Source organism: Mirounga angustirostris, unplaced genomic scaffold, assembly GCF_029215605.1.
Source record: "Mirounga angustirostris isolate CCGP_5_RB_7025 unplaced genomic scaffold, mMirAng1.0.hap1 SCAF_4, whole genome shotgun sequence".
Classification (NCBI taxonomy): domain Eukaryota; kingdom Metazoa; phylum Chordata; class Mammalia; order Carnivora; family Phocidae; genus Mirounga; species Mirounga angustirostris.
In genome coordinates, this window is record NW_026991712.1 from 166,680,261 (window position 1) to 166,693,608 (window position 13,348).

At 41.4% G+C, this 13,348-nt stretch overlaps 1 protein-coding gene across 2 annotated transcripts in view; it reads right to left on the reverse strand.

Annotated features, from left to right (window-relative positions):
- The window catches only part of ZCCHC17 (zinc finger CCHC-type containing 17), a 64,091-nt gene that overhangs the window by 44,105 nt on the left and 6,638 nt on the right, over nucleotides 1-13,348 (reverse strand). For both annotated transcript variants that reach the window (XM_045898237.2, XM_064589596.1), the window contains one exon: nucleotides 9,943-10,063. In XM_045898237.2, coding sequence (XP_045754193.1) covers nucleotides 9,943-10,008 — 66 coding nt within the window. In that variant the 5' untranslated portion in view covers nucleotides 10,009-10,063. Of the gene's footprint in view, nucleotides 1-9,942; nucleotides 10,064-13,348 lie in introns of those variants that run through there.

Genomic DNA, 13,348 nt, shown 5'->3' on the forward strand with positions numbered 1-13,348 from the left:
ACCCCTGGCCAGACTTACCAAAAAGAAAAAGAGAAAGGACACAAATAAATAAAATCATGAAAGAAGAGGAGAGATCACAACCAACCCAAAGAAATACAATTATAAGAACATATTATGAGCAACTATATGCCAGCAAATTAGACAATCTGGAAGAAACAGATGCATTCCTAGAGATGTATAAACTACCAAAACTGAACCAGGAAGAAAACCTGAACAGACCCATAACCAGTAAGGAAATCGAAGCAGTAATCAAAAATCTCCCAATAAATAAGAGCCCAGGGCCAGATGGCTTCCCAGGGGAATTCTTTTTTTTTTTTTTTAAAGATTTTTATTTATTTATTTGACAGAGAGAGAGATAGCGAGAGCAGGAACACAAGCAGGCGGAGTGGGAGAGGGAGAAGCAGGCTTCCCGCCGAGCAGGGAGCCCGATGTGGGACTCGATCCCAGAACCCTGGGATCATGACCTGAGCCGAAGGCAGACGCTTAACGACTGAGCCATCCAGGCGCCCTCCCAGGGGAATTCTAACAAACATTTAAAAAAGAATTAGGGCGCCTGGGTGGCTCAGTTGGTTAAGCGACTGCCTTCGGCTCAGGTCATGATCCCAGGGTCCTGGGATCGAGTCCCACATCGGGCTCCCGGCTCAGCAGGAAGCCTGCTTCTTTTTTTTTTTTAAAGATTTTATTTTATTTATTTGACAGAGAGAGAGAGACAGCTAGAGAGGGAACACAAGCAGGGGGAGTGGGAGAGGGAGAAGCAGGCTCCTGGCCGAGCAGGGAGCCCGATGCGGGGCTCGATCCCAGGACCCTGGGATCATGACCTGAGCCGAAGGCAGATGCTTAACGACTGAGCCACCCAGGCGCCCCAAGGAAGCCTGCTTCTCCCTCTCCCACTCCCCCTGCTTGTGTTCCCTCTCTCGCTGTATCTCTCTCTGTCAAATAAATAAAATCTTTAAAAAAAAAAAAAAGAAGAATTAATACCTATTCTTCTGAAATTGTTCCAAAAAATAGAAATGGAAGGAAAACTTCCAAACTCATTTTATGCGGCCAGCATTACCTTGATCCCAAAACCAGAAAAGACCCCATCAAAAAGAACTACAGACCAATATCCCTGATGAACATGGATGCAAAAATTCTCACCAAAATACTAGCCAATAGGATCCAACAGTACATTAAAAGGATTATTCACCACAACCAAGTGGGATTTATTCCTGGGCTGCAAGTTTGATTCAACATCCGCAAATCAATCAATGTGATACATTTTTTTTTTAAGATTTCATTTATTTATTTGACAGAGAGAGACACAGTGAGAGAGGGAACACAAGCAGGGGGAGTAGGAGAGGAAGAAGCAGGATTCCCGCTGAGCAGGGAGCCCAACGTGGGGCTCGAACCCAGGACCCCGGGATCATGACCCGAGCCAAAGGTAGACGCTTAACGACTGAGCCACCCAGGCACCCCAATACAATACATTAATAAAAGAAAGAACAAGGACCATATGATCCTGTCAATAGGTGCAGAAAAAACATCTGACAAAGTACAGCATCCTTTCTTGATTAAAACTCTTCACAGTGTAGGGATAGAGGGTACATACCTCAATATCATAAAAGCCATCTATGAAAAACCCACAGCGAATATCATTCTCAATGGGGAAAAACTGAGAGCTTTCCCCCTAAGGTCAGGAACATGGCAGGGATGTCCACTATCACCACTGTTATTCAATATAGTACTAGAAGTCCTAGCCTCAGCAATCAGGCAACAAAAAGAAATAAAAGGCATCCGAATTGGCAAAGAAGGAGTCAAACTCTCACTCTCTGCATGTGATATGATACTTTATGTGGAAAACCCAAAAGACTCCACCCCAAAACTGCTAGAACTCATACAGGTAGTCAGTAAAGTGGCAGGATATAAAATCAATGCACAGAAATCAGTGGCATTCCTATACAACAACAACAAGACAGAAGAAAGAGAAATTAAGGAGTCAATCCCATTTACAATTGCACCCAAAACCAAAAGATACTTAGAAATAAATCTAACCAAAGAGGCAAAGAATCTGTACTCCAAAAACTATAAAATACTCATGTAAGAAATTGAGGAAGACACAAAGAAACAGAAAAACGTTCCATACTCATGGATTGGAAGAAAAATATTGTGAAGATGTCAGTGCTACCTAGAGCAATCTATACATTTAATGCAATCCCTATCAAAATACCATCAACGTTTTTCAAAGAAATGGAACAAATAATCCTAAAATTTGTATGGAACCAGAAAAGACCCCAAATAGCCAGAGGAATGTTGAAAAAGAAAAGCAAAGCCGGTGGCATCACAATTCCGGACTTCCAGCTCTATTTCAAAGCTGTCATCATCAAGACAGTATGGTACTGGTACAAAAACAGACACACAGATCAATGGAACAGAATAGAGAGCCCAGAAAGGGACCCTCAGCTCTATGGTCAACTATCTTCAACAAAGCAGGAAGGATGTCCAATGGAAAAAAGACAGTCTCTTCAACAAATGGTGTTGGGAAAATTGGACAGCCACATGCAGAAGAATGAAACTGAACCATTTCCTTACACCATACACAAAAATAGACTCAAAATGGATGAAAAACCTAAATGTGAGACAGGAATCCATCAAAATCCTTGAGGAAAACACAGGCAACAACCTCTTCGACCATGGCTGCAGCAACTTCTTCCTAGAAACATCGTCAAAGGCAAGGGAAGCAAGGGCAAAAATGAACTATTGGGACTTCATGAAGATAAAAAGCTCTGGGGCGCCTGGGTGACTCAGATGTTGAGCGTCTGCCTTCGGCTCAGGTCATGATCCCAGGGTCCTGGGATCGAGCCCTGCATCGGGCTCCCTGCTCAGCGGGAAGCCCGCTTCTCCCTCTGCCCCTCCTTGTGTTCCTTCTCTAACTGTGTCTCTGTCAAATAAATAAAATCTTAAAAAAAAAAAAAAAAGATAAAAAGCTTTTGCACAGCAAACAGTCAACAAAACCAAAAGACAACCGACAGAATGGGAGAAGATATTTGCAAATGACATATCAGATAAAGGGCTAGTATCCAAAATCTATAAAGAACTTGTCAAACTCAACACCCAAAGAACAAAGAATCCAATCAAGAAATGGGCAGAAGACATGAACAGACATTTCTGCAAAGAAGACATCCAAATGTCCAACAGACACACGAAAAAGTGCTCAACATCACTCGGCATCAGGGCAATACAAATCAAAACTTCAATGGGATACCACCTCACACTAGTCAGAATGGCTAAAATTAACAAGTCAGGAAACAACAGATGTTGGCGGGGATGTGGAGAAAGGGGAACCCTCCTACACTGTTGGTGGGAATGCAAGCTGGTGCAGCCACTCTGGAAAACAGTATGGAGGTTCCCCAAAAAGTTGAAAATAGAGCTACCCTACGACCCAGCAATTGCACTACTGGGTATTTACCCCAAAGATACAAATGTAGTGATCCGAAGGGGCACATGCACCCCAATGTTTATAGCAGCAATGTCCACAATAGCCAAACTATGGAAAGAGCCTAGATGTCCATCAACAGATGAATGGATAAAGAAGATGTGGTATATATATACAATGGATATTGTGCAGCCCTCAAAAAAAATGAAACCTTGCCATTTGCAACAACGTGGATGGAACTAGAGGTATATGCTAAGCAAAATAAGTCAATCAGAGAAAGACAAGTATCATATGACCTCACTGATATGAGGAATTTGAGAAACAAGACAGAGGATCATAAGGGGAAGGGAAGGAAAAATGAAACAAGATGAAACCAGAGAGGGAGACGAATCATAAGAGACTCTTAATCTCAGGAAACAAACTGAGGGTTGCTAGAGTGGTGGGGGGTGGGAGGGATGGGGTGGCTGGGTGATGGACATTGGGGAGAGTACGTACTACAGTGAGCGCTGTGAATTGTGTAAGACTGATGAATCACAGACCTGTACCCCTGAAACAAATAATACATTATATGTTAATTAAAAATAAATAAATCAAAATTAAAATTAAAAACAACAACAACAACAACAAACCATTATCCCAAACTCTATCTCTGCCTCCCATCCATCCTCTGGTCCACCCTCCAACCCATAGACTGGGATTAAAACTGTCACTACATTCCATATTTATCACTAAATTCATTATTATTTATAAATATTCAATATAATCTTACAGAATAAGCTTTATTTTTTCAGTGACTTTAATTAGTTGTTTCATCTTGGGTACTCACTGTTTCAGCCTCACCATAACTAAGAGAAGAGGAGTGAATAGGGCAAGCCCTGCTGCACTGCTATTCCCTAATATATATTGACTACTCGCTACGTGTAAAACACTGTTCAAAGTGCTTTACATACTCCTCGTGATACCATATGATATTGGTACTCTTACTATTCTCATTTGATGACAAGCTGAAGGACAGACTAAGTAACTTATCCAATGTTCAAAGCTAGTAAGCAGCAGAGCTGGGATTTGAACCCAGTGAGTCTTAACTATACCAGAACTGCTCAAGTTCCCTTGAACTATAAAATTCTAATGCAGAAGCAATGTGACATTTGACATTTTATCTGCTCCTGGGAATGATCTTCAGACGTATACATGGTAGGCCCCCATGCTGCAGATGAGGTGAATAGTACAGGTATTGAAAGAGCACAGACTTTGGCGTGAAAGATGTGGCTTCTAATCTCAGCTCTGCCACTCCTTAGCTGTGGGATATTGAACACAACTTGCCTTTCAGGAACTAAGTTTCTAAGTATAGTCACTTTCCTCCTGCAGATAACAAATGATGTACACAAAGTGCCTTGCAGTGATATCTGGCACCTAATGTATATTCAGTAAATTGTGGCTTTTTAGTAAGACACTGATGCACAAAAGTTAGTGACTAATGGAAACACAACTAATTTAGACACAAGGCACAGAACCTAAATCCCTTGAAGCCTAGTCCAGTGCCTCTTACTCCACCAAATATCATTACCTCAATGTTAGGATGGAAAGAGACAAAAACTTCCATTTGCCTCATATTTTTAAATGGACACTTGAAATAACTCTATAATGCAGCATTAATGGGTTAAAAACCAAAAGGTTTTTTTTTTTTAAGATTTTATTTATTTATTTGAGAGAGTACACATGGGGGGGGGGTGGAAGGAGAGGGAGAAGCCAACTCCCTGCTGAGCACAGAGCCAGGAGAGGGACTCGATCCCAGGACCCTGAGTTCATGACCTGAGCTAAAGTTAGATGCCTAACCGAATGAGCTGCCCAGGTGCCCCAAGAACCAAAGTTCTAAAGTCCTCTTTTATACTGATGAATATGCTGTAGTGGGATAGGGACCAGACAGTCCCAAAGAAACAGTACAATGAGGCAGATACTAGTACTTAAAATCAAGGTAAGGTGGAACTGGAGGAAGGATGTCAGAGATTAGCTGGTGCAATCCTACCATGTTTCAAATGAGGAAAAGTGAAGACCAGAGACACAAAGTGCTTACCCAAGTTCACAAAGCAAGTTGTAAGACTGTAAATTTTTAATTACAATAAAAGCAAATCCCTTCTTTCTGGACCAACTAAAGGCTTTTGCTTTTAAACTTTTTTTTTTTTTTTTAAGAGAGAGAAAGAGAGAGAGAATGTGCACGTGCATGCACGCAAGCAAGGAGTGGGGAGGGGCAGAGGGAGAGAGAGAATCCCAAGCGGGCTCCACCCCCAGCACAGAGCCCAATCGGGGCTAGATCCCACAACCCTGAGACCATGACCTGAGCTGAAATCAAGTCGGACACCCAACTGACTGAGCCACCTAGGTGGCTCAGTTTTTGCTTTAATTTAGTAACCGACTTTTGCTTCACAGTTCTAGACGGCTAAGGTGTTTCATACTACATAACCACATTATTAAGGGCATAGTTATCTAACAAACTTAAAAGAAGCATCTGGAATTTGGAGCCCAACTCGCCTTGCTGCTATAAATTAAGACCATCTCACTTTTCAATCCTGAAACTCCAGTGTCACATTATGATCTTTTGAGGAAATACCATTAACAGACCTTAATTTGGCCTCTCCCAAAAGGAAAAGTTAATGTGCTCCAGAATGGATGCACTCAACTCTTCAGTCAGGAAAAGGCATTCTTGCCTATTTCCAGTACCAGGTGTTTCCATCACTGTGTCTCCTAGGGTGCAGTCAGAGTTGAAATTAACAGAATGGCACCTGCTGTAGATGATCACACAGTCTGCCTAGTGTCCCAAGAATAATTAGTCAAATAACCCAGGGGAAAAAATTCAGTAATTATCTCAACTGAACTCAGAGCTTAGGTAAAATGAATTTACCATCTTCAGAGTAGAGGTTGCATTGGCCTTGAAACTAGTTATCCCCATAATGTGAATGAGCAACTGGAGGCTCAGAGACCTAAGTTACTTGTCCAAAGTTACAAAGGTAGAAAGTAGCAAGAACAGAAGTCTTTTTACTTCTAGTTCAATGCCATTTCCACCTCACCAACACCAATCTCCCCTCAGCATTTCTTTGGCTATGGCTGGGCTGAACCAAATCCCAACTCCCACTGCTATGCTTATACCTGCTACCATGCTTCATTGACTCCAGCACCAAGATAACCTCTCAGAGGATGAGAGAAGGATGAATATTGGCTTCTCACTTACTCAGTCACTGAGCTCCCCAGCCCTGCTGAACCTGCTAAGAGAAGAACTGCTAGGTTATGGGCTACACCACCAGTTTCTTCAGGGCAGATTGGTCCTAAGAGGCTTGGGTTCAATTTTATTCAAACATCTGCTGAGCACTTACCTGCAAGATACCATGTTAGGTACTGCGAAATAAAAATACTTAAAAAAAATGCCCAGCCTATTTTTAAATAAATTTGAAGTAGTTACCAAGATATATGAGACAACCATGGCCCTTCCTCTCCAGTGACTCATACTCTAGTGGAGGAGACAAACACATACACAAGTAACAATCATACAAGACAGACTGTGATAAATGCTGTTATTGAGAACCAAATGACTATGGAACAACTAGATTTACCATCTACCCTCCTTCTATACCTCAATTCAGTTAAAAGAGTTCTCTTAAAGTTCTTTTGGTTCTTCCATGCACTTATGTACAGCTGGACAACCCTAGGAGCAGTTTAGCAGAAAGTAGACCTGGAAAGAGGACTTGATTTAAAATCCCAGTTTGGAGCGCCTGGGTGGTTCAGTAGGTTGGGCATCCAACTCTTGGTTTCAGCTCAGGTCATGATCTCAGGGTTGTGAGATCAGCAAGCGTGGGGCTCTGTGCTCAAAAGGGAGTCTGCTTCCCCTCTCCCTCTCCCTCTGCCCCTCCTCCCACTCTTGTACTTTCTATCTCTCCAAAATAAATACATACATCTTTTTAAAAAATAAATAAAATAAAATCCCAGTTTTGCTACTTATTAACCATTGGGCAATTAATTAACTTTTGAGAGGAGCTCCCTTATCCATAAAAAAGGGTAACAATTTTTTGGAAAGTCAATGACACAGAACGTGTAAAAGTGCTGACATATGTTAGGCTTACAAATTTTTTTGAATTTTAATGTAACTGAGTCTTCTTTGAAATATTAGGTACTCATTAAATGTTTGTGGATGACTATTCTGAAAAACAGCTGCTTCTTTCTGATTTATCAAGCAACTTCTCTCTCCCTAATTCCAGTCATATCTAAACCATCATTATTCAAAATGTGCTCCTGAAATCCTAAGCTAGAACTAAGTTCTCCCCAAACATTACCCTAGCCCATCCATCCTTAACAGTAACATATAAAACCTATACTAATTCAAGTCCCACCTCTTTTAAGCAGCTATCAGGCAGGAGTCACTTCAGAAATCTGAGTCAGTTTGTGAAGGGCACAGCACTCTTCTCTGCCTTCTGTGCAACACCTGACAAACGAACTTCATCATCAGAAAAATCAATTCCATCTCTAGTGCTACCCATTTCCTCTTCTGAGCCCTGGTACCTCACTGATCTTTGGGAACATCACAGGCCTTAAAGAAAAAGGACAAAGGCTCTGAACAGCAGAATTGTTTACTATTTGCTAGAACTTATCCTTTTGTATACTGACTTTATATTACAAGTTGGGACTGACTTAACAGAAGTGAAGAGCCACAATTATGTATAACCAACTGACAGAAAGTCTGCCCTCAAAGACCTCCCATTATTAGAAGATGAAACTTTTGTCAACCGTAACGCAAATATGAACAACCATAAAGCAAGTAAGAATGATACTGTTAAATACTACAGGCACTCATAGGACACTGAAAACAATTTTTTGGCTTTACTTTTGCTCTGAGAGGAGGAAGATAATGTTAATGAATTCCTACTCTATCTCAGGCATTGTTTTTATAGATGATCACTTATTTAACCATCATGGCAATCCTATGGAAGAAATTATTTTCTCCATTTAACAAATGAGAAACCCAAGACTCAAAGAGAGTAAGTGACGGTATCAAGAATCACACAGTAAGTAAAAGCACTAGGACAGGAGTCCAGGTTTTGTCTGCTCTCCACATACAATGCCTTCTTCCTCAAAGGCTGATCATTCAGTCGCCAAAGATGTAATTGGCACCTATTATTTTCTACCCACCTACCTGGGACTGAGATCTACAACCACAAACAAAACACACAGGGCTCTGCCCTCATGGAGCTTAGTGTCTGTGAGAAAGAAAGACATTACACAAGTACACAAATACAGGGTAAGCCTATTTATTCATGTTGGGGAAAAGATCCCTGAGGGGACGTTAGGGTCAAGACCTAAAACATGAAGAGAAGTTAGTGGGAGAGTGGGGCAGTTAGACACAGCATGTACAAAAGTCCTGAGAAGGAAGCAAGCTGAGAATGGTCAGGGTGGTAAGGAAGCTAGTGTTGGCTGGTGTGCGAGTAGAATAGAACAAAACCATACAGTCTGGATAGGCAGAAGCCAAGTCATGTAGAGCTCATGAAAACGAGTTTGAATGAATTCAAGTATAATGAAAAGCCTAGAAGAACTGTGAGAAAGCAACATGTTCAATCTGTTTTTTAGATGTTATTCTGGCTGCAATAGAAAGAACAGATTGAAGAGGGACTACAATAGACATAGAGACCCCAGTGGCCAAGCAAGAAATGGAGAGCTTGAATTAATGGAGTGCCACAGGGATAAAGAAGTATACATTCAAGAGATATATCTGGGACGTAGCAATAGTACAACTTGCTGATGGACTGGAGTGAGAGGGAAAATCAAGATCAAATCAAGAGGAGAAATGAAGGATGATGCCCAGACATTTAGCATGGGTACCTGGAAGGATAGTGGTTCCATCTGCTAAGATGGGAAAGACTAAAAGAACAGATTTGGTTAGAAAATAAAAAATTCAGGGGCGCCTGCTGGCTCAGGCAGTGTAGCATCTGACTCTTGATCTTGGGGTCATGAGTCTGAGCCCCAGCCCCACGTTAAGTGTAGAGATTACTTTAAAAATAAATTTCTTTAAAAAAAAAAAAAAAGGAAAGCAAAGAAAAAATTCAGTTTAAAACATAAATTAGACATGCTGTGAGGTACCCAAATGAAGATGTCAAGTATGCAGTTAGGAGTCTGGAGCTTAGAGGAGGTACAAATAGTAGCCAGATGCTCCACTAGTCCTTCCTGTTTGAACTGTGATGCTCCACATATTCTCAAGTGGACAGGAGCTCCAAACCCAGCTGCTTTCCACCCCCCAACTATTCTTAACACAAATGGTAAGGTTTTTTGTTGTTTTTTTTTTTAAATGTTTTATTTATTTATTCATGAAAGTCAGAGAGAGAGAGAGGCAGAGGCAGAGGGAGAAGCAGACTCCCAAGGAGCAGGGAGCCCGATGCGGGACTCGATCCCAGGACCCTGGGATCATGACCCGAGCCGAAGGCAGACGCTTAACCATCTGAGCCACCCAGGCGCCCCACAAATGGTAAGTTTTTAAGTCCAAAAGAGTATACCTCTCCTTGGAAAATAGTATAGAGAGCAGGCAAGTTCTCCATGGTCTCGGGTCTTCCTGAATTCATCCTTAACGTTCTATGGCTCCTCCATTTCTCTTCTGCTGAAGCTAATTCAAGTGTCCTATCACAAAGAAATAAGACAGACAACAATATGAAAGCCATCTGCATTAAAGAAGAAATGTACACATAATCCACAGCTAATCTCTACAGAATAATAGCATTAGATTTAACACCATGCACTTTTATCCACATCTCTTTTGCCCACTGTGATCATGAGGAGTTGTGGAAACTTTGATCTTTTTTTTTTTTTTTCAATTTGATACTTACCCAAGGCCATTCGTCTGTTTTGTTTTTTCTTTTCTAATTGCTACTGTTACTATTCTTTTGTCAAAGGAAGGCTGCTTTTGAGATGTGTGTGTGAAACTGAATTTTTAAGAAGGGAATAATAATAGTAATAAGAGCTAACATTTATCAAGAATTTACTATGTCCTGGGGTGCCGGGCTGGCTCAGATGGTTAAGCGTCTGCCTTCGGCTCAGATCATGATCCCAGGGTCCTGGGATCGAGTCCCGGGGAGACTGCTTCTCCCTCTGCCTCTGCCTCTCTCTCTCATGAATAAATAAATAAAACATTAAAAAAAAAAAAAAAGAATTTACTATGTCCAGATACTGTGCTAAACACTAGACAGCCAGTATCTCATTTAATCCTCAAAACTCTTAAGATGTAGATTGTATTCTTATATAAATGAGAAAACCAAGGCTTCCAGAGGTCAAATTCTAGACATGTCAAAAAGCTAGGAAATAGTGGAGTCAAACTCTGGCTGACACCAGAGTCCCTGCTTTTAACCACTATGCTAGGTGTTAATCTGAAGTAACTTCAAAAAGAGAGAATAGCTTACTTTTTTCCTTATAAAATTAAAAACACACATGCTCATTTTAAAAGTTCAGACAATACATTCATAATAAAGAAAATATCATCCATAATTCAATTTTATTTATATTCTTTAAAACCTTTTCACATACAGGTTTTTTAACAGAATCATAAAATTATTAACCATTATTTAACAGCCATTTTCTTATATATTTTAATAATTCATACACATACACCTTTTTTTAAGATTTATTTAATTTTAGAGGAGAGAGGGCACATGTGCACACAAGGGGGAGGGACAGAGAGAGGAGTCTTTTTTTTTTTTTTTAAGATTTTTTATTTATTTGACACAGAGATAGAGAGCACAAGCAGGGTGGCAGCAGGCAGAGGGAGAAGGGGAGCAGGGAGCCCGACGTGGGACTCAATCCCAGGACCCTGGGATAATGACCTGAGCTGAAGGCAGACGCTTAACCGACTGAGCCACCCAGCCTCCCCGAGAGGAGAGAGTCTTAAGCAGACTCCACAATGAGTGTGGAGTCCAATGTGGGGCTCAATCTCACGACCCTGAGATTACAACCTGAGTCAAAACCAAGAGTTGGACACTTAACCAAATGCACCACCCAGGTGCCTCTACACCTCTTTTTCTTAATGCCCACATAATAATCCATTCTTGGATGCACCAAATTTACTCAACTATTTATGAATCATGTTAAAATGCAGACTATAATTCAATAAGTCTGAGGTGGTGCCTTAGATTGTACATTTCCACAAGCTCCCTCCTGGATGATGCTGATTGATGCTTGCCTAAGTAGCGAGTCTTACAGCTTTGGAGTTGGAAGAGACCTTACAGATACTCTTGCTCAGTCTCCTGGGTTTTTTTGTTTGTTTGTTTGAAGATTTTATTTATTTATTCGAGAGAGGGAGAATGAGAGAGAGAGAGAGCATCAGAGGGGGGAGGGTCAGAGGGAGAAGCAGACTCCCTGCTGAGCAGGGAGCCCAATGTGGGGTTCAATCCCAGGACTCCAGGATCACGACCTGAGCCGAAGTCAGTCGCTTAACCAACTGAGACACCCAGGCGCCCCTCAGTCTCCTATTTTAAACAGAGGGAACTAGCAGTCTAGTGGCTCTTAACCATGCCACTTTACTCTGCTGGATAAATCAATGCTACATAAAGATAAATCTAATGGTTCTGCCCTCAGTTCTCTTTTTCCTCCCAATTACACTTTCCGGCAGTAAGATTTGAAACTCTATTTTCCTTAGATTTTCATAACCAAATACTTTCTTCTCTATTCAACCCCCTCACCTTCATATGACTTCAGGTCCTAGTTTTGGAAAGTCTTCCTGATCTACAAGACCATCCATTAACTGAACTGCCTCACTTAAAACAGAAATGAGAGAAAATCCTATCAGTTTTCCAAATCCTGGTTCCAGTATCATCCCCAGGTTCCTACATCCTTGTCCTTGAGTTCTGTAAGACAACTTCATATCCTTATAATAAACTTGTGCTTTTTGGCTTAGATCAGCCACAGGTGGTTTTTCTTACTTTACTAATAGTACATAGAATGGAGGCAGATTGGTCAGTTCTCGAGAAATGGCTAATAAACAGGTTAAATTCAAGTATCACAGCCTGATTAGATCCTGCCTCTTCCACTTCCCAGCTATGCAGGCTCATCTCCAATCTTCCCTCCCTCTGACTAGCATTTCCCACCTCACATCCTAGAACAAAGGTTATTGACCTGAGGCCAGTGGCTCTATCAAGAGACCTTAATTCCTCCAGCTCTTGGAACACTACACTAGTGAAGTATAGAATCCATACAGGCCACAGCAGCTAGGACACCTAAATTGGGACACCTAAGTCTATCATCTGTTCCTTCTACACAAAGGTCATGGAAGGAGCAATAAAAGCAGAACAATCTTAAGCTGATTCTTACAGATTTCTGCTGTGGTAAGTGTATGACCACTAACTTAAAGCTCTCCTATTGGCTCCTTCCATAGAACAGTACCCTGAGAAACCCTATGCAATTCTTCAGGAAGGAAAGCGGTATGCATTGTTGAGGGAAATCCTAAAATACAACAGTAACAGGTTTACAATTTCAGGAAAGTAGAGGGTTGCCATTTTAAAAAATGGAACTTAAAATTTTCTTTCAAATTATGTTCTGTAGAAACCTAGAGTTCTGGGGGCACCTGGGTAGCTCAGTTGGGTAAGTGTCTGCCTTTGGGTCAGGTCATGATCCCAGGGTCCTGAGATCAAGCCCCGCATCAGGCTCCCTGCTCAGTTGGGAGTCTGCTTCCCTCACTCCCTCGCTGTGTGTGCTCATGCTCTTGCTCTCTCTCACTCTCTCTAATAAATAAAATCTTAGGGGAAAAAAAAGAATCCTAGAGTTCTATGGTGGTTATTCAGAAGCTTCTCAGTTAACCCGAGTTTGGTTTTTTAAAATATTTATTTATTTGAGAGAGAAAGCACATGCACGTGTGGGGGGAGGGGCAGAGGGAGAGAATCTTCAAGCAGACTCCCTGCTGAGCTCGGAGCCCGGAAG